Source organism: Athene noctua, unplaced genomic scaffold (genome assembly GCF_965140245.1).
Source record: "Athene noctua unplaced genomic scaffold, bAthNoc1.hap1.1 HAP1_HAP1_scaffold_36, whole genome shotgun sequence".
In the NCBI taxonomy this organism is placed as follows: domain Eukaryota; kingdom Metazoa; phylum Chordata; class Aves; order Strigiformes; family Strigidae; genus Athene; species Athene noctua.
The window spans coordinates 1,201,441-1,225,866 of record NW_027437538.1 but is presented as its reverse complement, the minus strand read 5'-3'; the positions used below and the strand labels follow the sequence as shown (position 1 = coordinate 1,225,866).

At 55.5% G+C, this 24,426-nt stretch overlaps 1 protein-coding gene across 1 annotated transcript; it reads left to right on the top strand.

Moving 5' to 3' along the window:
* Positions 1 to 673: 673 nt before the first annotated feature.
* Positions 674 to 1,621, top strand: LOC141974234 (olfactory receptor 14A16-like). Its single transcript, XM_074933568.1, has one exon. It carries the CDS (start codon positions 674 to 676, stop codon positions 1,619 to 1,621), a length of 948 nt encoding a protein of 315 aa, XP_074789669.1.
* Positions 1,622 to 24,426: the final 22,805 nt, after the last annotated feature.

The window sequence follows — 24,426 nt, the reverse complement described above, 5'->3', positions numbered from 1 at the left end:
CAGCGGGTGGGATGGGGGCTGTGAGCACTGACAGGGAGGAGACGTGGGGACAGAGAAGCAGCTCCTGGCTGGGACAGCTCCAGGCACCAGAGACATGGGCAGGGAGTCAGAGGGAGCTGCTGCTGGAAACACCTTGGGGGCAGGAATTCAGGCACCCCCTGCCATCCCCTGCAGTGCAGACACCTACTCCAGAGGAGCCCCCTGGTCTCCTCTCCCAGCCAGCAGAGCCCCACCCTCTGTCCCTGTGCTGCCTCCTCCCAGCAGCACTGGGGCATTTCCCCACATTTCCCCGTGGGCCTCTGCTCCCCGCGTTGGGATCACCGGACGTTCGGGGATGGGCGGGGGTTCAGCTGGGAGCAAGACCTGTGGGCACTGCCATGCAGATGTGTCCCTGGGAGTGAAATGTCCGAGTGCCCTCGCCATCTGCAGGCTCCGGGGGATACAAAGGAGCCAGTTCCCCCCTCAGGACACCCCATCTTTAGGGCACTGGACTCTTTCCCAGAGGGGTCCTGCTGGGCTGCAGCCTGTCCTCCAGAAGGGCACAGCTCTCCCCGGGCAGCTCTGTGTTCTCCAGCAGCCCCGTGAGGAACTGGATGGAGAGAAATGAGAAATCTGTCCCGACTGATTGATGCTTTTTCCTCTGTGAACAGGCCCTCGTGCCGTGAGGGAGCAAATGTCCAACGGCAGCTCCACCACCGAGTTCCTCCTCCTGGCATTCGCAGACAGACGGGAGCTGCAGCTCCTGCACTTCTGGCTCTTCCTGGGCATCTCCCTGGCTGCCCTCCTGGGCAACGGCCTCATCATCACCGCCATCGCCTGTGACCACCGCCTGCACACCCCCATGTACTTCTTCCTCCTCAACCTCTCCCTCCTCGACCTGGGCTCCCTCTCCACCACTCTCCCCAAAGCCATGGCCAACTCCCTCTGGCACAACAGGCACATCTCCTACTCGGGGTGTGCTGCACAGACCTTTATGTTTGCCTTCTTTATCACAGCAGAGTTTTCTCTCCTCACCATCATGTCCTACGACCGCTACGTTGCCATCTGCAAACCCCTGCACTACGGGACCCTCCTGGGCAGCAGAGCTTGTGTCCACATGGCAGCAGCTGCCTGGGGCACTGGGTTCCTCAATTCTCTCCTGCACACGGCCAACACATTTTCACTACCTCTCTGCCAGGGCAAAACCCTGGACCAGTTCTTCTGTGAAATCCCCCAGATCCTCAAGCTCTCCTGCTCACACTCCTACCTCAGGGAAGTTGGGCTTATCATGGTCAGTGCCTGTTTAGTTTTTGGGTGTTTTGTGTTCATTGTGGTGTCCTATGTGCAGATCTTCAGGGCCGTGCTGAGGATCCCCTCTGAGCAGGGACGGCACGAAGCCTTTTCCACGTGCCTCCCTCACCTAGCCGTGGTCTCTCTCTTTATCAGCACGGCCATGGTTGCCCACCTGAAGCCGCCCTCCATCTCCTCCCCATCCCTGGACCTGGTGGTGTCATTTCTGTACTCGGTGGTGCCCCCAGCAGTGAACCCCCTCATCTACAGCATGAGGAACCAGGAGATCAAGGATGTCCTGAGGAAACTGATAACCAGATGTTATTCTGAAGCAATAAACTACTCATCTTAAGTGTAGCAATTAGAATATAACTCTGTACAGGCCCAGTCTGTGTGCTGTTTGTGGTTTTGGTGGTATTTTACTTGTAATTATCTTGTCATACCCTTTCTAATTCACTGTGTCCGTTTGTTTTCTGACCATTTGGTTGAGTAAATCATGAGCTATGATATCTGTGTGCTTGAGGAAAACAAAGTGATTTTTATTTTGTCTTCTGAGATTCATCGTCTGACAACTTTTTTGGAGTTGCGGGGACAATTCCTGTGTGCAGCGGTGGAGGGGAAGGGAGTCCCAGCATGGCAGCCCTGCCAGGGAGCACTTGGTCCTCCAGAGATGTTCTCTCTTCCCTTCCACACTCTCTTTCTGATCCCTTCGGTTTGGTGTCAGGCCTGAGTGCCCTGGCAGCTTGGTCACACTCCTGCTGTGTGACAGCCCTGTGACCGCAGGCAGGGACAGGCACCGGGCACTTGTGTGACAGAGCCGGCCTCCCGAAGAGCGGTTCCCTCATGAAAGAGGATCTGCTCAGGGCAGTGCCTGAAGGCTGAGCTCTTCTCCCAAACCTGATCTCAAGAACACGCCCAAGGAAGTGGCCCGCAGAGGAAAACCCCAGCGAAGAGGTGAACAGTGTGATTTGCAGGGTGGGGGCTGGCAGCAGTGTCCTCGCACAGCCAGGCCTCCTGGGAGAGACCTGAAGGAGCAGGCTCTGCTCTGTGTCTGCGCTCACTGGACACACTGGGGCAGCTGCCTGTGCTGCTCTGGCTGGGAGAGAGTTCCTTTTCTTGCTGGGAGCTGCTATGGGGCTGGGGTTTGGTTTGTGCCATGAACAGTGCTGGTAACACAGGGCTGATTTCGTTATTGCTGAGCAGGGCTTACTCCGTTATATAAAGCTGGGGGAAGAAGGATTAACATGGGGACATTCAAAGCTACAACATTTCTCTTCCCAAGTCACAGTTACATGTGATGAAGCCCTGATGTTCTGGAGATGGCTGAAGCCCTGCCCGCAAATGGGAAGTAGGGAATGAATTCCATGTTTTCATTTTGCCAGTGTGTGTGACTTTTACTTTACCTATTAAAGTGTCTTTATCTCAAGCCACTAGTTTTCTCAGTATTACACTTCTGATTCACTCTCCCATGGAACATAGAGGAGTGAGTGAGTGGCTGTGTGGGGCTCAGATGCTGGCTGGGGTTAAACCATGACCCTGACCCAGGGAAATCATCACGCTCCAGCCCCTCCCAAACACCATTTCCATCACTGGCCTCTCACCCTAGATCACAGAGGGTCTTTGTCCCTCCACAGAGGGACACCAAGTGAGTAGGTCAGAAGTTCATGTTTGCATTTTATGGAGGAGATGTAAACATGCACATCATGTGTGTGAGGTGAGAGAGCACAACTGCCATCAGCTATTCCTGGGGGTGCTGTGAAGGTGTGTGGCACAAACAGGGTCATGAGGTCACTTCACGTCGACAGTAACGTCCCCTGGGCAACCCCCTGGCTGCAGCCCTGGGAGGTGTTTCCTTGAACCGAGGTCCCCGAGTCCATTCCTCATGCCGTGGGGCATCTCCCACGAGTGCAGAGCAGGGTGATCAGCACAGGGCTGAGGGGCCTCCCAGCCTCTGGCCGTGGCAGCAGGAGCCCAGAGAGACACGACGACTCCGGCAATGCACTGCCTCTGCGTGTGCAAGGGAAGGACTCGTGTCTCTGAACCCCCTGTGTGTAAGGTGAGGGCATGGGGCCAGCTGAGATGTGGGCACCCGACAGAGCCCGGACACTTGTGTGTGTGACCCAGGAACAACCCCCACTCTCCCAGTGAGACTCATCTCCGCTGCCTTGGACAGGCTCATGGCAAGTGCTCCTGTTGGCTCCGTCACCCTCACCGGTGATTCTGGGCTGAGCCCTCAGAAGGGCCAGAGCAATCAGAGAGGTTCTGGGGTCCATGGAGAAGGCCGAGGGCAAACCCATCTTCAAGAAGGGCAGGAATGAGAACTGGGAGAATTACAGGGGAGAGTAATAGGCTTGTCAGCTTCCCTCCACCCCTGGGAAGGTCGTAGGCTACGTCCTCCTTCAGCCGTGTCCAGGTAGCTGAAGGCCAAGGAAGGGATTGCTGACCCACAACAGACCGGGGAAAGCAGGGCGTGTTGTGCACATGGGATTGTGCAAGGCCTGTGACATGGTCTCCCATCGTGTTCTCATAGCCAGGTTGGTGCTGCCTGGGCTGAAGAAGTGCACGTTAGGGTGGGTGGGATGTTGGCTGGGTGATCAACCTTAAATGCCATCAGGGGTACAAAGTCCTGCGTGCAGCCGGTCACTAGTGGCATCCCTCAGTGACCAGCTCCTGGGCCAACACAGTGAACATCTTTCCTGTCCCCCTGTACGATGGGACAGAGCGCACATCAGCTCCTTTGTGGGTGATGCGAAGCTGGAGAGAGGCCTTGAACAACCTCACCTGGTTCAACTTGCCTTCAGCTTGAGAGTTGGACAAGAGGTTTTTCAGGGCTCTCTTCACCCCTGAGTTACTCTTTGATTCTATGGATCTTTCCCTTGACAAGGTTTCTGATGACAGAATAGCCTGAGGGAGAAGAGAAAATATCCAGAAAAAAAGAGGAGCTATGAAATGTGTCAAAATAACTACAGCGGTTCCTGTGAAGAATGCTTCTCCACTCAGACCAGTAATAAGAAATATATGTGATAGACGTTAATAAAGAAGCAGAGTTTGCTCTGGTCAGGTCCTGGGCCATGAGGAGGGGGTGGATGCGCACGGTATTATGAGTCAGTTGTGTCTCAGACAGTCTCAGTCCAGCAGGAAGCGTGTGGCTGTGAAGGGACCGTGAGGTCAGTTCTGTCTCTGGGGTGAGAGGCCAGCAGCAGGTACCCGGCTGGGAAAGTGCCTCTGCCAAAGCCCCCGCAGGCCTCACCCAGGAGAAGGGCTGGGCCGTGGGCTGTCGTGTCCATTCCACCTGAGCACACGTGGGACAGCAGCAGGCCCAGGGCTTGGGCACGTCCCTCCCAGAAGCTGGAAGGCCACAGCGGCCCCGTGGTTGAGAAGGTCCTGGTGGGTTTCCTGCTCTCTGGTCAGGGGAAAGGCCACAGGAAGCCTTTGGGTTGGGTTCCCTGCTGGGAGGGTGGTTTCGGAGGCCGTAGAGCTTTCCCTGGAGTGGGCAACATCAGTGAAGGTCGGGAAATGGTGGGGTGGGAGCAAGGCGGGGCAGGGAGATGGGTGCTGCAGCCTGCGGGGAGAGAGGGGCAGGGGTGGGACAGGGCAGAACAGCCTGCGGTGGGATGGCAAAGGGCGCTGGCAAGGCTGGGAGGGGCCCACAGAGCCCAGGTCTTTGTCCCCTCGTGTCACGGGTGAGTGGTGTAGATCACTGAGAGTATCACGGGGAAAGGTGTCTGAAAAAGTGATTTTAATGGGAGTTTGTGAGAGTGTGACTTGATGAAATTTGATGGCAGCTTTCACTTGAGTACTGTCACGTCCCGCTCAGACGAGGGGACAAGTGACTCAGATTCACAAAGCCCAAAAGAGAGGACAATGCGTCTTAAATTCCAAACATCATTTAACTCCCCACAATGTGCTAATTGAACACACGATAATGGGCTAAGGATATCGCAAGTTGAGGCGAGCAATACAATCTGCCTGGCATTGCTTAATGGAAAAGGGAAAGAGGGAGACAGAGGGACTGGGGGAATACAGATCACCGGTCTGGGTCCCTGCGCTGATCCCGCCGGCGAGGGTTCCAGGAGGCGGCATCAGTCTCCTTCGCTTCACTGCTCTCTCCAGGGCCCCCCACTTTCTTCCCCCTTCCTTGATTTATACCCACGTTCCTTGGGTCCGTCCCCTAGGTCGAGCCACACACCTACGTACCCCATGTCTGGGGAGGGGTCATGTGTTCCACGGGATGATGTAATTAGCATGGTCATGTCAGCCCTCATTAGCATCTTGAGGGTGTTAACTTTAATATGCATTTCGTGGATAATGAAGCAAAGGTCACTCCCCGGACACATGGCCCTTGCAATGTGCCCAGGTGCCCCAGAGCAGGGCCGTCCTGTCTCCACAGGGCTCCCTCCCCCAGCTGCACCTGGTGTGATTGGGGCAGCCTCATCACCCTCGACCTCCACAACATCCACCCGGGGACTCGCTTTTGTCTTAGGAGTGTTTGAGGCATTTCTTCCATCAGCCCCAACTTTTGCTTTCTCGGGCTGTTTGTTAGTTTCTCGCAGGCCTGGTTTCTCACCCCTCACAGAACCCAATCCCAAACGCCCCTGCACTGCTCAGGATGGGGGAGAGGGGCCTGGAGTGAGGGAGTGAAGCTGACCCTGGGGAGGGAGGAGGAAAGGTGATGTTTTAATGTTTGTTTGTGGGTTTTTATTATTATTATTGGGAGCTGAGTTCATAATTATATATCTGTTTCAATTGACAATAAATTCAGTTGTTTTCTTCCGAGTCATGACTTGCCCACATTGGGAACGGGAAAGAGATCTCCCTGTCCTTGTCCCCACCCAGCAGCTTTCTCACCCCCATTCTTCCTATTTTCTCCCCCATCCCGCTGGGGTGGGAGAGGCCGTGAGCGAGCAGCTGGGTGGCAGTTGGGTGATCAGCCACGGGTAACCCACCACAGCAAGAAGATGCCTCGGCTGGTGGGTGAGGGGAGAGCAGGGAAGGGGTTTCACCTCCGCAGTAACAATTCTTGTCACGCTGCATCCCGTCACAGCCCGATAGGCGTGAGGGAGGGGGGCTGGAAACAGGGTGAATGGCCGGATCCAGAAGGCCGTGGCCAAGAGCACAAAGTGCCCGTGGGAGCAGGGCACCAGTGGTGACCCCCAGGGGCCAGTCCTGAGTCCAGTCCTGTTTAACTGGTGGGTTTGCCGATGGCAATGGGAAGGGATGGGATGCAGATGGGAAGCTCGAGGGAGCTCGTGACTTCAGGCTGTGACTCTGGGAGTGACTATGGACAGAGTCTGGGGCAGGGGGGGCTGTGGGGGTTCTTGGGGTCTCTGCTCGACAAAAAATGTGTTTTCCTTTGGTCTAAGCCCATCTCCACTGAGGAAAGTGGAAATCAGAGGAGGTAAATTAGCTTAATATAAAGTAGCTGAGTGTATTTTATTTTTTATTGAACCATGCCTTCTGCTGATTTTTCTTTCTGGCAATTAAACATCCTTCTGTGTCTGCGTGCAGCTGTGTGCAAGTACCAAGTACAGCAGGTGGGAGTTGGTGGGAAAGGTCTGAAAGATGCAGCTTCAGACTGTCATGGAGAAAGCTCAGCTTTGAACAGAGGTGCTGGAAGTGCCAGGGGGCTGATGAGAGAAATGTGGGGTTGGAGGCAGGGACAAAGATTGCCCCCAGAGTGTCTGACATGGAGGGTCTTGGCTTCCCTCCATGTTCAGCCTCTATCAGCAGATGCTCAGGACCAATATCCAGTGGAGTTTGCTGATGTCACTTCATGGGTGAGCAGATAAATAAGGAGTAGTGCAAAGAGAAGAAATTATTTCTTATTGCCATGTAGGACTGAAAAATCTTCACCTTGCCTGCACGGCTGAAACCTCTCACATTCCCCCGTCAGAAGGGAGGAATGAAGTTCTGCCAGAGACTTGGCTTGTCAGGGGGATTTGCGTGTTCATGAGCCCTCTGGTGCCAAGTTCCTGAACTGCAGGTGCAGCAGAGGGGTTGGAGTGGCCTCTAGAGAAGGGCAAGTCAGCAGCAAAGCTCCAAGGCTGTGAGGGTGTCAGTGATGCCCAGCGAGGGCCATCACTGGAGAGGCCGGGCAGGGAATGAGGAGACAAGGTTCCTGTCCCTGGGGCTGGGGAAGCAGGAAGGCAGAGGCTCTGCTCACAGGCTGCCAATCCAATGTTGAGGGGCCCTGAAAGGCCTTGATGGGTTTCATCCCCAGGAGGGTCCAGCCCTGAGCCCATCCCCTGGGAACGGGGATCCTTTCCCTCCTGGGATGCTCAGGGCTCTTCCTGGGGCAGGGAGAGGCAGGGGGTGATGCCGAGGCAGGACAGCGGTCGGATCCCCCCAGGCTCTGTGGAGGGTGGGCAGGAGGCAGCAAAGTGCTGTGCCTGTAGGAACTGGTGTCCTCTCAGGGTCCTCAGGGGAAGCGACAGCAGCCATAGTCGAGAGGACAAGGATTTCAGTTCTGTTGGGGGGTGCCAGCCTCAGCCAAGGGCCCATCCCCACCACAGGCTGTCCCACACTTTCCTCTGCCTCTGCCTGTTTCTCTGCAGATTTTCACACCACCCCTGCTGCCCCACCTCACTCTGACCCCAGGCTGTCCCAGCACTTACTGATGACTCTCTGTCCTCACTGTCTTCAAACACAAAACTGTCATTGTCTGTGCTCTGACAAGGGCTGTGAGATCCCCAGAACCTGTGCAGCTCCTTCCATAGGCCTGATAATGCTCCTCAGGAGCCTAAAGATGTCCCAGCCCCCAGCCTCCCTTGGACCCTCTATTTATCCCCATGTCCCAGCACTGAACTGCACAGCCTCCTGCTTCTGCTGCCTCCAGGTCAAAACTCAACCTATTTCACTGCAGCAGTAAACACTCCGACCCCCCATGTCCTTCCTGCCTGTTACACACACGCTGTCACATCCCCACCTCTCTCTCCCTGCACTCTCACGTGTCCCACAAACCCTTCTGCTTCCCCTGCAGCCATGGGACCTCTGAGCTGGATTTTTCTGCATCCTCCAGGCTCATGGTTGTTTCCTGAGTTCTGTTCAGGTGTGGGAGTGAAGGAAGAAATGAGAGGTGTCTCAGCCTCCCCATCAGCCCCAGGGCTGAGGCCAGCCATGGCATGAGGAGATGGAGGCCAGTGTCTCCCTGAGTCCCTGCTCCTGTCTCCAAGGCATCCTTATTGTCCACTCCCAGCAAGCCCCTCTGTGCCAGCCCCTCCCAGAAAATGGCTCCTCAGGCTTCTCCAGCTTCCCCTGCCGTAGAGAAACTTCCCCGAGCTGCTGCATCAGAAATAATTTTATGGTGGTGATTTATTTCCCCTGGCAGCACAGTGCTGATCCTCTGCTTTTCTTGGGGAATGTTCCAGCCCATAGAAATCTTTTCAGCAGTGTTTCCATGCTGACCTGACCTGTCACTCCTACACCCTGTCCCCATGCTCTCACAGGGCTGGTGGTGCTGCTCTGGATAGAGAATGGGCTTTGGGGCCTGAAAGCCATGGGGTGACAGTCCCAGGCACATCCCTGGGATCATTCTCCATCTCCGGGGGAACTCAGCACCCACGGGGAAAGGCTCATTCCCTAACACATCGCCCTATGCTCTCCTTCCATGGACAACCCAAGCCCCTTGTGGGGGTAATTTCTTCAGCCTGACCTCAGCTTTGGAAGAAGAGCCCAACCTGCAGACATTGAGGAAATCCCCTTTTATTACAGAGGTGCCACATGGGAGCCCAGCTGTACCATCGTGTCGGACACACGGGAACAGAGCTCTGGGTCAGACAGGCTGGGTCATGCCTCTGGGGAAGTGGAGTGGGTGCAGACATGGACAAACATGGTTATCAGAGATAAAAGGCCCGAATGCAGGAGGTTCCCTGAATGAATGTGAAATCACTTCTGAAGAGACACGGGCAGGTTAATGGTGCTGAGAAACAGCTGATTGAATCAGCTTCTTCAGGGTCTGTTTAAGCTCCTGGTTCCTCATGCTGTAGATGAGGGGGTTCACAACTGGAGGCACCACCGAGTACAGAAATGACACCACCAGGTCCAGGGATGGGGAGGAGACAGAGGGCGGCTTCAGGTGGGCAAAGATATCAGTGATGACAAAGAGGGAGACCACGGCCAGGTGAGGGAGGCACGTGGAAAAGGCTTTGTGCCGTCCCTGCTCAGAGGGGATCCTCAGCACGGCCCTGAAGATCTGCACATAGGACACCACAATGAACACAAAACACCCAAAAGCCAAACAGGCACTGACCATGATAAGCCCAACTTCCCTGAGGTAGGAGTGTGAGCAGGAGAGCTTGAGGATCTGGGGGATTTCACAGAAGAACTGGTCCAGGGTGTTGCCTTTACAGAGTGGCAGTGAAAATGTGTTGGCCGTGTGCAGGAGAGAATTGAGGAACCCAGTGCCCCAGGCAGCTGCTGCCATGTGGACACAAGCTCTGCTGCCCAGGAGGGTCCCGTAGTGCAGGGGTTTGCAGATGGCAACGTAGCGGTCGTAGGACATGATGGTGAGAAGGAAATACTCTGCTGAAGCACAGAAATAAAAGAAGAAGAGCTGTGCAGCACATTCTGTGAAGGATACGTGCCTTTTGTCCCAGAGGGAGTTGGCCATGGCTTTGGGGAGAGTGGTGGAGAGGGAGCCCAGGTCGAGGAGGGAGAGGTTGAGGAGGAAGAAGTACATGGGGGTGTGCAGGCGGTGGTCACAGGCGATGGCGGTGATGATGAGGCCGTTGCCCAGGAGGGCAGCCAGGGAGATGCCCAGGAAGAGCCAGAAGTGCAGGAGCTGCAGCTCCCGTCTGTCTGCGAATGCCAGGAGGAGGAACTCGGTGATGGAGCTGCCGTTGGACATTTGCTCCCTCACGGCACGAGGGCCTGTTCACAGAGGAAAAAGCATCAATCAGTCGGGACAGATTTCTCATTTCTCTCCATCCAGTTCCTCACGGGGCTGCTGGAGAACACAGAGCTGCCCGGGGAGAGCTGTGCCCTTCTGGAGGACAGGCTGCAGCCCAGCAGGACCCCACTGGGAAAGAGTCCAGTGCCCTAAAGATGGGGTGTCCTGAGGGGGGAACTGGCTCCTTTGTGTCCCCCGGAGCCTGCAGATGGCGAGGGCACTCGGACGTTTCACTCCCAGGGAAACATCTGCATGGCAGTGCCCACAGGTCTTGCTCCCAGCTGAACCCCCGCCCATCCCCGAACGTCCGGTGATCCCAACGCGGGGAGCAGAGGCCCACGGGGAAAGGTGGGGAAATGCCCCAGTGCTGCTGGGAGGAGGCAGCACAGGGACAGCGGGTGGGGCTCTGCTGGCTGGGAGAGGAGACCAGGGGGCTCCTCTGGAGTGGGTGTCTGCACTGCAGGGGATGGCAGGGGGTGCCTGAATTCCTGCCCCCAAGGTGTTTCCAGCAGCAGCTCCCTCTGACTCCCTGCCCATGTCTCTGGTGCCTGGAGCTGTCCCAGCCAGGAGCTGCTTCTCTGTCCCCACGTCTCCTCCCTGTCAGTGCTCACAGCCCCCATCCCACCCGCTGGGTGCTCAGCTCTGCCCTGCAGACCCCTCCTGGCAGCAGGGCCCTGCCCAGGGGCAGCTCTGCCTCTGCAGGGGCTCAGGAGACAATTAAAGATGTGCTAATGAAACAGCTGCCTTAGCACTTTCTCTAGAAAGGAGGAATAAAATGCCACCTCCCCCTGCCCACCCAGCAAAACAAGAGTTCACTTACCATGTTACCTGCTGGGAAGATTTCTCCTGCAGTGAGCTCTCAGCACCCTGCCAGTGCCGTCTGCCTCTGCCCTCTCTGTGCCCGGCTCCTCTGCCCTCGGTGCCTGCAGGCAGTGCCCTCAGCCCTGCTGCGCTTTGCAGAGGAGCTGCTCCTGGGCAGAGCTGGCTCTCTGCAGTGCTGACCACTTGCCCTCAGCTCCCTCCAGCCCAGCAGCCCGGCCCAGCATCACAGCATAGGATCACCCCTGGGCAATTTAATGACCCCTCGCGTGGCTTTTGTACCAAGTCCATGAACTCAGACAGGGATTGGACGATGAAGTTGCCTGTCAAGAAGTCCAAGTCAGATGCAAACTCCGAAATTTCTTACATTGTTAATGGGTCCCAGTGAGGACCGTTACTGACAAAGCCTCCCCATTGTCTAATTAGACAAGAAAACTTGAGGCAGAGAATATCGTTAAACAAAGGCCATGTCAGGTTGTAACAAATATCGATCAAACCTGGGTGTGTTACGTAAAGTCGAAGGGCCACACCCTGACCCCCAGCCCCTGGGAAGTCAGATGCTGTTCCTCAGGGCTCTTCCTGGGGCAGGGTGATGTGGGGATGGGCAATGCCAAGGGCAGGACTATGGTCCAACCCCTGCCAGGCTCTCGGCTGGGCAAGGGGAGGCCATGAGACCCAGTGCTGGAAGGGGAAGGGGCTTCCTCATGGCCACCAGTGGCAGAGACACCAGCCAGAGCCAAGGGCAGAGAGAGCTCAGCTCTGCTGGGGGATGCTCAGACTTTGCTCACCCCTCTGTCGTCTCCACCACAGGCTGTCCCACCGTGTCCCACACCTGCACCTCTTTCTCTGCCGGCTGGAGACGTCCACCCAGCTACCACACCCTGCTCTCCCCTGAGCATCTCCCTTCCTTTCCTGAGATCTCTGCGTCCTCCCTGCCTGCTCCTTGACACACAAAGCCTGGGGCTGCTCCAGTCTCCCTCGGGGTGACCTGTTCCACCACAGCACTGCCCTTCCAGGGACATTGCTCTGTGCCCAGCCTGGGCCTCCTCAGCTGCACTTGGTGACATTAGTCCTTTCTCACGCTGTATCTTACTACAAGGAAAAATTATTGTCCTGATGCCCCCACCTCCACCCCTCTTATCCCTCCCTATCCCATTGGTTTGCTCCCTTCAGACATCTCATCCCTGGCATCTCTTTCATGTCCTCTCTGGGGTCCCCAAATCCCCTCCCTTGAATCCCTCCCGAGGCCTTTCCTTCCCTCTCTCCCCTCACTCCTTCACTGTCCATCCTGTCCACTGCAGGAGTGTCCCCGGATCCCCTGCCTTGATCCCCCACTCCCAAACACTCTCCAATCCCATTGGGTTTGTCCTCTGCACTCCTCTTCCTTCTGTCCCCAACAGCCACTCTGCTTGCAGTCTCCGTGTCCCTCCACTTGAATTCCTTTCATCCTCACTTGCACTCGACACAGTCCTGTCCCGGCAACCCCTCCAGCCCCGTACCCTGGTGTCCACTAATTCCCCCCAGTGCCCTGTCTTTGGGTCTCCCCCACCTCCACCCCTCCCCTTTGGAGGACATGAATTCCTCACTCTCTCCGTGTCTCCGTCCCCACCCCTGGCCCTTGCATGGACAGGTATCCCCGGGGACACTTGGAGGAATGGGGCTGGGCAGGGCAGAAGGGATTTTCCTGCTCAGACCAGGGGGAAGCCATGGGCCTGTGGGGACTGGGGAAAGCTGTGCCCACCCCCAGCCCACCAAGATCCAGTCCAGAGCACCCCTTTGCTCTTCTTCCCCAGGCATTCCTCAAAGCGAGAGCAGGTTATGGCGTGGTGGTAATTAGTGGGGTGGACTTGGAGGGCCTCCAGTCTGGGCAACTGGAGGGCACTTTGGCTCTCCCATCCCTTGCTGGTACTGGGGACATCCCAGCAACCATTGAGGTCTTGTGGTGTCTCTACAGGGGGAACTGAAAAAGGCAGGCACCATGAGTTCTGCTGCCCTCAGACCCTCCCCTCCCATGGCCATGACACTCCAGGGCATCCCAGTGTGCCCCAGTAACAGCCTGGGTTTTACCACCTAACCCTCGGAAGCCCTTGTTCCCACACTCTGACCCCGTCCCCCTGAGTCCCTGTCCTAACCCTGACTTGGTCTGTCTGGCCCTTGGGGGCAGCACAGGCCCTGCAGGGTTCTAGAGCAGCCGTAAGGCCTTGGAAGCGGAACGTGAGGTGACCTGTATCTGATCCCCTCGTGGGCCACGAGGAGGAGCTGGTGTGGAGCGCTGGGATGAGCTCAGCTGTGCCTCAGGATCTCGTGGGCCAGCAGCAGGTGCATGGCTGTGAAGGCAGCTGTGAGGTCACACCTGCCGCAATCCCTGGCAGGCCAGCAGCAGGCTTGGGTGCTGGTTTGCACAAGGACATGGTTTTGATGCTGGTGCAGGGAGCTGTGCAGATCCCACCCCTGGAACTGTTCTCTCATTGTGCCCCTGTGAGCTCTTTCCGTGTTACCAGTTACAGTGCTGCTCTCACAAGGGTTTTCTTGCTCCTGCTGCCCCCAACAGAGGATGTTCCCACGGGCGTGTGCTGCTGCTTTTGTATAAAGGTCAGGACATGCCGATGGTGGGATGGCCAGGGACAGGTGGTGTGAGAGACGAGAAACCAGGCCTGTGAGAAACTAAGACAAACAACCTGGGAAAGCAAAAGTTGAGGCTGATTGAAGAAATGCCTCAAACACTGGCAAGACAAAACTCTGAGTCCCAGGGTGCATTCTGTGGAGGCCCAAGCTGATAACGCTGCCCGATGTAGCTGGGGGACAGAGCCCTGTGGAGACAGGACGGCTCTGCCCTGGGGCACCTGGGCACATCGCAAGGGCCATGTGTCCGGTAAATGAATTTGCTTCATTATCCACAAAATGCATATTAAAGTTGACACCCCTCAATATGCTAACGAGGGCTGTCATGATCATGCTAATGACATCATCCCATGAAACACCTTACCCCTCCCTGTACATGGGATACGTAGCTATGTGGGTCGACCTAGGGGACGGACCCAAGGAAAATGGGTATAAATCAATGGGGGGAAGAAAGGACTCGCTCTCTCTCCCTGCCTACCCCCCCCCACCCCCCCCACCCCCCGACCGTCTGGAGAAATCAGTGAAGCGAAGAAGACGAATACCAGTGAAGAAGACGGCCGCCTCCTGGAACCCTCGCCGGCGGGATCAGCGCAGGAACCCAGACCGGTGATCTGTATTCCCCCATTCCCTCTGTCTCCCTCTTTTCCTTTTTCTATTAAGAAATGCAAAGCATATTACATTGCTCGCCACAACTTCTCTGTACTTAGCCAATTATCATGTGTTCAATTAGTGCATTGTAGGTAGTTAATAAATGCTTGAACTTGGAGACTTGTTGTCCGCTCCAATTGGGGATATGCGAATCTGAGAGTCACTTGTCCCCCTCGTCGGAGCGGGACATGACATGACCAGATGAAATTCATCATCTCGAGGAGATGAAGTCCCTGCTCAGGGGAAGACGGAACCCCCCAAACTCATCTCCATCTTCTTTTAGTCAACCTGCGAGTCCGAGCTCCCTCAGACCTTCCCAGAGCGGCTCTTGGCCGTTGGAGTAGACCCAAAAGCTGCGCTGAAGCCATTTAAATGCCCCTCCGTCAGGAAAGGACAGAAATCGGCCGCTCTAAGCCCTTTCCCTTCCGCTGTTTTTTGCCTTAATTTGCCTTCTTTGGGGGCCAATTTGAGCCATGAAGTTTGGAAAACTTCGGTGGGAGACCTAACAGATTTACCCTTGAGTGTGATGTCCAAGGTTTCACTTGGGGGGGACAGCACCCACATCCCCCCACCTCCTCTTCCACCCTGCAGCTGAATTTCCCACCAAAATTCCTGGGACTTTTGGGGAAAGAAAGCTGGGAAAAATTCTCGTTGTTCCTAATTTTGACACCCCTTAGGCCTGGTGGGATCTGAACCCACCTCCTGTAGAAGCAAAACTTCAACTCGAAGTCGTCTCTGGAGGCCGCGCAGGTAGAGGCGGAGCGGGTCGTCCTCGCTCACCACCTCGCTGGGAGGGTCTACGCTCAACTGGGGAGGGGACGCATGCTCTGGGAAGAAAAGTCGGGGGGGAGGGAAACTGGCTTAAAAACGGTAATTTTGGTCAAAACGGTCATCGGGGCATGGCTTGAGTTGGCCAAAAGTTGGCTTCTGCTCAACCAACTTGGCCATGAAAAGCAAACCAAGGTGTTTTGGGGTTTAGGGTGGTTTCACCAAACCGGTGGCTCTTTGCCGTGGCCAAAACCGGTGGGATTTAGCCAAAAAAATGCAGCGCTACCTTTGACAAGGACGTCGATGGGTTGGCTGAGGTAGGACGGGATCAACCAGCCTCCGGTTTCCTCCTCGTAGCCGCAGCTGAAGTTGCCGGTGTGGTTGTGGACACTGGCCGCCACCCGCAGTTGGGCCCCAGTCTTCCATAAGGTCAACTCAACCCCGTCGATGACTTTGACCTCGTCCTTGTAGAAATTAAACCTCCGCTCCCCGTCCCCTGCCGGGGCTGCGCAGAGGAAGACGAGGGCTTGGCCTTCAATGGCGACGCTGCTGGAAGGCGTCAAGGTCAAGGTGGGTTGAAGCGGATGGTCTGAAAGGTGAAAGAGAAACATCAGATGAAGGTTTTTGGGTAGGATTCAAGTATTCCTTCGCCAACTTGGTGAACTTTGGCGGGGAGCTGAGGGGAATTTGGCTTTGCCATGGGGGGATTTAAGGAGAAAAAGTTCCTTTCTGAGGCCAAAAGCGGGGAAATCGGTGGGAGGAAGCCAACGGGGTGAGATCTCACCTACCTTTGACATTGATGATGATGGATTTGCTCTCGCGGGACCGAATGAGTTGGCGGTGGCGGTTGATGGGGGTGTAGGTGCAGGCGTGCGAGCCGCCGTCCTTCGGCGTCGTCAGGTTGAAGGTGTAGACGTAACTCCTCTTTGTTGTCCGGACATCCACGGCCCAACCGCTCGTTCCCGAAATTTGGAAACCTCGGATATTTTCTTCGGACCAAGGAGCGACGCAACGGAGGGAGACGGTGTCGCCGAGGAGGTACTCGGTCTTCTCCGGTGTCACCGTGATGTTGGGAGGAGCAGGAGGGACGTCTGGGGAGGAAGGGTCGAGGTGGGCAAAAGGGAAGAAAGATAGGGGTGGAACAAAGGGGAAAAAAGGGGCATTGTTGGCTATCTCGGAGTCTTCTGGGTGAGGTGGGAGCGGTGGAGTTGGGGTGGGGGGAGTTGGTTTGGAAGAGGAGGGGGAGATGTGGAGGTTAAAAGAGGGTTTTTAACCCAAAATGGGCACCCTTGGAGAGCAAGAGGTGGGGCCAAGAGGCAATGTTGGAACAGATCGAGGAGGAAGCACCAAATTTTCTTAGAAATGGGTGATTTTTTTGGGAGAAGACCTGAGGGGTGAATGAATTTAGGAGAAACCACCAAACTCTTTTTAAAATGGATATTTATGTGTACAGAGGAGATGAGAGGGAATTGGATGGAGGATCAACCACTGAATTCTCTTAAAAATGGGTATTTTGTTACTGCAGGAGTTGTGACATGGCCTGATTGAGGAGTAACCGACCAAATCTCCTCAAAATTGGTATTTTGATTGGTGGTAGAGATGAGACGGGACGAAACCGAGGAGAAACCACCTAATTTCTTTGAAAATTGTTATTTTTGTAGCTGGAGGATTGGAGGGGGCCCAAGTGGAGGAGAAACTGCCAGATTCTCTTAAAATACAGATGTATGTTTAGCATCGAGTTCCTCAGGGTTTTGTGGCAAAAGATGGTGGTTATTGTGGGTCGGGGGATTCCAGGTGGTGACGTGGCCCAAAGGCGAGGTGGAAACTCGTTGTTTTCCCCCCAGATTTGTTACCTGTACGTGCTGCCAGCGGGAGGAGTATCTGGAGAGAGGCTTGTACAGGTTTAACCCCTGCTGGGATGGGAGAGCACGTTGCCGTTGCCCCTCCCCCACCCGCGGCCAGTCGGGCTGGAAGTTAGGCACAGACCCGGGCTATAGTAACAAGGAATTTAATACAACAGAGTGATAGAACAATCTGAACAACAACAGTAACAGTGATAACAACAAGAAACAGCAATAACAGTGAACAAGACAAAAGATACACAGAGAAATACCGCAAAATCGTCAAGGGGCAAGCCCGCCGCGTGTATGGCAACCCCCAAAACCAGAAGCGAAAGTAAAAAGGCTCCGCCCCTGGACCTGACGTCAGCATGGTATGAATAACCCGGCTGGAGATCCCTTCCCCCTCTCTCTCTGATGGGGAAAATCTTGACCCTATCCCAGCTGAACCAGGACATAATCCACCCCTTTATTCTATACCATCTGCGTCATGTCCAGCTGCCAGTTAGCAGTTAACAATAACAAAACAATTTACAAAGGCCCAGCATAATTCACAGCATGTTCTCGCCCAGAATCAAGTCCCCCTGGGGTATGCATCGGACCTCTCCATCGTCCTGCATCACCCACCAGGTGCACCCAGGTCCTTGGGCAAAAGCAATCCCGTGGATGGGTTTGCCTTTACCTTTGCCTGGCGCAGGACTAAACCAGACCGTTTTTCCCAATATATTCCTCATGCGCACCACAGGGACTTTATCCCCATCTACAGCACGGGGAGGTTTCGACTGAGCCGGGCCAGCTCGACTGGCAGACCCTCTTGTGTTGACTAGCCAGGTGGCCTTTGCTAGATGCATGTCCCAGTCTCTGAAGGTCCCACCTCCCAGTGCTTTCAATGGGGTTTTTAACAGTCCATTGCAGCGCTCGATCTTCCCAGAGGCTGGTGCGTGGTAGGGGATATGGCAGACCCACTCGATGCCGTGTTCTTCTGCCCAGGCACTTATGAGGTTGTTACGGAAGTGGGTCCTGTTGTCTGACTCAATTCTCTCTGGGGTGCCCTGTCACCAGAGGACTTGGGTCTCAAGGCCCAGGATGGTGTTTCGGGCGGTGGTGTGGGGCGCTGGGTAAGCTTCCAGCCATCCAGTGGTTACTTCCACCATTGTGAGCACGTGGCGCTTCCTGTGGCGGGTCTGTGGCAGTGTGATGTAGTCCATCTGCCAGGCCTCTCCATATCTATATTTCAGCCATCGCTCTCCATTTCTCTGGGGCTTCACCCGCTTGGCATGTTTGATTGCAGCACATGTCTCACACCCGTGGATGATCTCTGCAATGGTGTCAATGGTGAGGTCCACCCCTCGATCTCGAGCCCACCTGTATGTTGCATCCCTACCTTGGTGGCCCGAGGTCTCGTGGGCCCACCGGGCTATGAACAGTTCACCTTTGCGCTGCCAGTCCAAGTCCACCTGAGCCACTCTGATCTTAGCAGCTTGGTCTGCCTGCTGGTTGTGTCGATGTTCATCAGTGGCCCGACTCTTGGGTACGTGGGCATCCACATGGCGCACCTTCACCACGAGGTTTTCCACACGGGCTGCAATGTCCTGCCATACTTCAGCAGCCCAGACGGTTTTACCCTTACGTTGCCAGTTGTTCTGCTTCCATTGCTGCAGCCATTTCCACAGGGGATTCGCCACTGCCCACGAGTCGGTGTAGAAGTAGAGCCTTGGCCACTTTTCCCGCTCAGCAATATCCAAAGCAAGCTGGACGGCTTTCACCTCTGCGAACTGGCTCTATTCCCCCTGTCCCTCAGCAGCTTCAGTGACCCGTCGTGTGGGACTCCACACAGCAGCCTTCCACCGTCGATGTTTTCCCACAATGTGACAAGACCCATCAGTGAACGGGGCAGATCGCTTCTCCTCATCCGGCAGCTCGTTATATGGTGGGGCCTCCTTAGCACGTGTCACCTCCTGTTCTGGTGACATCCTGGAATCTTTGCTCTCTGGCCAGTTCGTGATCACCTCTAGTACCCCTGGGCAGCTGAGGTTCCCTATTCGAGCCCGTTGTGTTACCAACGCAACCCATCTACTCCACGTGGCATTGGTTGCATGATGCGTGGAGGAGGCCTTTCCTTTGAACATCCACCCCAGCACCGGCAGTCGGGGTGCCAGGAGGAGCTGTGTTTCAGTGCCGACCACTTCTGAGGCAGCCCGAACTCCTTCGTACGCTGCCAGTATCTCCTTCTCAGTGGGTGTGTAATTAGCTTCAGAGCCTTTGTGTCCCCGGCTCCAAAAGCCCAGAGGTTGGCCTCGCGTCTCCCCAGGTGCTCTCTGCCAGAGGCTCCAGGTAGGGCCATTCTCCCCGGCTGCGGTGTAGAGCATGTTCTGAACCTCCTGCCCTCCCCGGACTGGCCCAAGGGCTACTGCTTGGGTAATCTCCCGTTTAATCTGTTCAAAGGATTGTTGTTGCTCAGGGCCCCATTCAAAATCGTTCTTCTTGCGGGTTACGTGGTAGAGAGGGCTCACAATCAGGCTGTAGTTCGGGATGTGCATCCTCCAGAACCCCACAGCGCTCAGGAAAGACTGAGTCTCCTTCTTAGAGGTTGGTGGGGCCATGGCTGTTATCTTGTTTATCACCTCCATTGGGATGTGGCGACGCCCATCTTGCCATTTTATCCCTAGGAATTGAATTTCCCTTGCAGGCCCCTTGACTTTCTTTTGCTTAATGGCAAAGCCGGCCTTCAGGAGGATTTCAATTATCTTCTTCCCTTTCACAAAGACCTCCTCGGCTGTGTCCCCCCATACCATGATGTCATCAATATACTGCAGGTGTTCTGGGGCCCCACCTTTCTCCAGTGCAGTATAGACCAGTCCATTCCAAATGGTGGAGCTGTGGTTCCACCCCTGGGGCAATCGATTCCAGGCGTACTGGATGCCTCTCCAAGTGAACGCAGACTGTGGCCTGCACTCTGGCGCTATGGGAATGGAGAAGAACGCGTTAGCAATGTCAGTCATGGCGTACCACTTGGCTGCCTTCGACTCCAGTTCATACTGGAGCTCCAGCATGTCCGGCACTGCAGCACTCATCGCTGGCGTAACTTCATTCAGGCCACGGTAGTCCACAGTCAGCCTCCATTCGCCATTGGCCTTTCTCACCGGCCATATAGGGCTGTGGAAGGGTGAGTGAGTTTTGCTGATCACCTTCTGGCTTTCTAGTTGGCGGATCAGGTGATGGATGGGGACCAGGGAATCTCGGTTGGTGCGGTACTGCCGCCGGTGCACCGTCCTGGTAGCAATCGGCACTCGCTGCTCCTCACCCTTAAGCCGCCCCACCACTGAGGGATCCTCTGAGAGGCCGGGTAAGGTGGACAACTGTCCAACCTCCTCCAGGGCAGCCACACCAAAAGCCCACCGGTACCCTTTTGGGTCTCTGAAGTGCCCTCTCCTGCGGTAGTCTGTGCCCAGGATGCACGGGGCGTCTGGGCCAGTCACAGTGGGGTGCTTATGCCAGTCCCTCCCAGTCAGGCTCACTGCAGCTTCCAGTAGGGTCAGCTGCTGGGATCCCCCTGTCACTCCGGAGATGCAGATGGACTCAACCCCACTGTAGCTCGATGGCATCAGGGTGCACTGAGCGCCAGTGTCCACCAAAGCCTTATACTCTTGTGGGTCTGACGTGCCAGGCCATCGGATCCACACTGTCCAGTAAATCCCATTATCCCTTTCCTCCACCTGGCTGGAGGCAGGGCCCCTCCAATCCTGCTCAGCATCACTCACTTCTTGCAAGAATGATTTACTGGTCCCCTCAAGAGGGTCAGACATAACGTTCACCATTCTGTTCTGCCTGGGGGATTTCTGACTGGACACTGGAGCTGCGCTCCTCTTGGAGGACTCCCCTTTGGTGATGGTCTTCCCTTTCAGCTGCTCTACTCGTGCAGCCAGGGCAGCAGTGGGCTGTCCATCCCACCTCCTCATGTTTTCTCCATGGTCGCGGAGGAAAAACCACAGGGTGCCTCGTGGTGTGTACCTTCTGCTGCTTTTCTCTTGGGTGAGGAAACATTTACTTCTAATGGCTGAGACATCAGCCCGTGCAGGTGGAACGTAGGACATGTCCTCTTCCACTTTCTGGACCCTCTGAGACAGTTCCTCCACAGCTGAGACCAGGGAATGCTGAGATGAAGGGAGATTTCCCTCATATTGCCGGAGCTTGCCAACCACTCCATCCACTGTCAGAGTCTGGGTGTCTGTGCACCAGGACACTATTGCCAATGCTTTCGAGTGCGCTTCTGGTGCGCTCTTCAGGAACTGTCGCCACATCAGGTGTGTGCAAGGGGCCTGTTCTGGGTCCATGGGTGCCTGCTCATCATTCAGATCACCATAGATCATCTCAAACACAGCCAGCTCCCTGAGGTTCTGGATGCCTTTCTCAGTGCTGGTCCGTTTGCCTAGCTGACATAGGAGATCACCCTTGTAGGGGTGCCTCTCCCTTACACTGAGCAGGCGTCGCCTCCAAAGGCTGAGGGTTTGAGCCTGTTTCCCTATTTCCCTGTCAATGCCAGCATCCTTGGCCAAAGATCCCAGCTGCCTGGCCTCTCTCCCCTCCATCTCCAAAGCACTGGCTCCATTGTCCCAGCATCGGAGCAGCCAGGTGCAAATCTGCTCGCCTCCCAGGCTGCCAAAATCTCTCTGCATATCTCGCAGCTCAGTCGGGGACAGAGATCGGACAGTCACCTCTGGCCCTTCCTCCTGTTCCCCTGATGGGCCTGGCTCATCCTCATCCCTCACTCTGCGAACAGACTTTCTGGTATATTTTGGTTTCTGTATCGGGGCGACTGATCCCGGCACTGCCTGGCTCTCTGGCCCAGTCTGTGTGCTGGTGGAGGCGACTGAGACTGGCTCTGCCTGTGCCCCCGGTTCAGATATTGTTTGTGTGGCCTTTTCTTCCCTTGAGGGCAGCGGGTGGTATTAAAGAGGACACGGTAGGCATGGGCAAGTCCCCAACACATTGCAGCGAGTTGTGTCTCCTGGGTTTTGCCCGTTTGGTAACACACCATTTCTAAGCACTCCATCAGCTTCTCAGGGCTCTGCATTTGCTCAGGAGTGAAGTTCCAAAGCATTGGGGGTGCCACCGACTCAGGCCTTTGCCCATCTTCTCCCACACCCCTTGCCACTCACTGCTGTCTGACCTCGGGCAGGTTTCCGGGCACGGCTATTGTTAGAGAAGTGCCGCATGGCCAAAACCGAAATCAGGCAGGCATTCAGAAGGCATTGTGCCACAATCACTCTGGCCTGCAGGCTCCGAGGATAACTGAAACTCCCCAGAGCCGAGAGGATCTCTTCCCCTGGCTCACCCATAGAGGGGGTGAGACCCCTAACAAAAGCCCAGGCAGCAAACAGGTACCGGCCCGCCCCACACACAGCGATGCAAAGGCAGCAGAAGGGTTCGATAGCCCGTATAACAACATGAAACCCTTGATACATTTCCCACCGATAACAAACGCCACCACTGGGATCATACACTGGATAGAAGGATTAATCCAGCCCCGCCACGCAAGCAAGTGGGCCAGCATTGCAAACATTTTCTTATCAAATAAACACGCATACAAACAGAAAGATGACACCCAACAGATTGCTCTATCACACTCTGGTCAGGGTCTGTCCCTTTTTGACTCTTATTTCAACCCAATTCGTGCCCCACGTTGGGCGCCAAAAAGACTGTGCTGGTTTAAGCCCTGCAGGGCCCGGAGATCACGTTGCCATTGCCCCTCCCCCACCCTCGGGCTGAGTAGGGCTGGAAGTGAGGCACAAACCCCGGGTTGAAATAAGGATTGACTACAAGTGTCAGAAATAACAATCTGAACAACAACAACCGCAATAACAACAACAAACAGCAATAACAGTAAACAAGACAAAAGATATACAGAGAAATACCGCAAAATGGTCAAGGAGCAAGCCCGCCGTGTGTATGGCACCCCCCAAAACCAGAAGCGAAAGTAAAAAGTCTCCGCCCCTGGACCTGACGCCAGCATGGTATGAATAACCCGGCTGGAGATCCCTTCCCCCTCACTCTCTGCTGGGGAAAAACTTGACTCTATCCCAGCTGAACCAGGACAAGAATGCTGTGGGAAACGGTGTCAGAGGCCTTGCTAAAGTCAAGGTAAACAGCACCCACAGCCTGTCCCTCATCCAATCAGCAGGTCGCCCTGTCGTAGAAGGAGATCAGGTCTGTCAGGCAGGACCTGCCTTTCATAAGCCCGCTGACTGGGCCTGATCCCCTGCCTGTCCATTAGATGACTTGTAATGGCACCCGAGGTGACCTGCTCCATCACCTTCCCTGGCACCCAGGTCACACGGACAGGTCTGTAGTTCCCTGGATCCTCCTTCCTGCCTCTCCTGTAGATGGGTGTCCCATGTGCCACCCTCCAGTCCAATGGGCCCTCCCCAGTCAGCCATGACTCCAGGTAAAGCATGGACAGCGCCTTGGCGAGCACATCTGCCAGCTCCCTCAGCACCCTTGGGTGTAACCCACCCGCTCCCACAGCCTTGTGTGCATCCAAGCGGTGCAGCAGGTCTCTGACCACCTCCTCTTCCCCTGCGCTGCCCTCAGCCTGCTTCCCCTGCCCATCTCCCGGCTCCTGGGGCTGGGGGTCCAGGGAACAGCCACTTCCACTGCTACACGCTGAGGCCAAGTAGGCCTTGAGCACCTCAGCCTTTCCCTCAGCCTTAGTTACCAGGTTTCCCTCTGCATCCAGCAAAGGAGGGAGATTTTCCCTCATCCTCCTTTTGCTGTTAACGAATTTATAGAAACATTTTTGTTATCCTAAACAGCTGCTGCCAAGTTGAGCTCTAGCTGTGCTTTGCCTCTCCTCATGTTCTCCCTGCACAGCTTCAGGACATCTTTATCGTGTTCCTGAGAGAAGAGTTGCCTCCTCTGGGTCTTGGGCACAGTTGTTAAACTGTCCAGGTCCCAGAAGTGTCCCCTGTGCTGCCCCACAACGCCCCGGTATCTCCCACTGACCTCCAGGTAGGGGTGACCCCTTCCCCACAGCTCTCTGAGCCTGATCCTCCAACGGGTGTTTTACCCATCTCGTTGCCGACCCAGCCCGGCTGTAACGGCCTGACTTGGGTACGAGAATATTGAGGGAGACCGTGTCCAATGTCTTGCTGAGTTGGAGGTACATGACACCCACTGTCTCCCCTCACGTCCCAACGCAGCCACTTCCCCATGAAGGCAATCAGGCTGAGGAGCCATGATGTCCCCTTGGGAGGTCCATGCCGACGGCGTTTGGACAGAATCTGCTCTTTTGGGTGCCCGGGAATGTCACCCCAGAGGACTCATTGCAAGGGTCACTCCTCACCACAGTGACCTTGTGCAGCCAGTGGGTGCTGGGGGGCACTTCTGGCCTCCTTCAAAGGTGGGGGCAACATTGGCTTGTCCTCACCCACAAGAGATGTCTCCCAGTACTGGGACCTTTTCAGAGGGATATTCCACAGAAATACTGATCTTCTCCTGTAAGTTCATTGCACCTCTGCTGTTACATGGTGTATCAAATCTCTTTAATCTTTCGTGTATTTTCACCTGTCCCAATAG

Bases quoted from the DNA above. Each gene is read 5' to 3' on its own strand.
- LOC141974234 (XM_074933568.1), top strand. From the start codon at position 674: ATGTCCAACGGCAGCTCCACCACCGAGTTCCTCCTCCTGGCATTCGCA.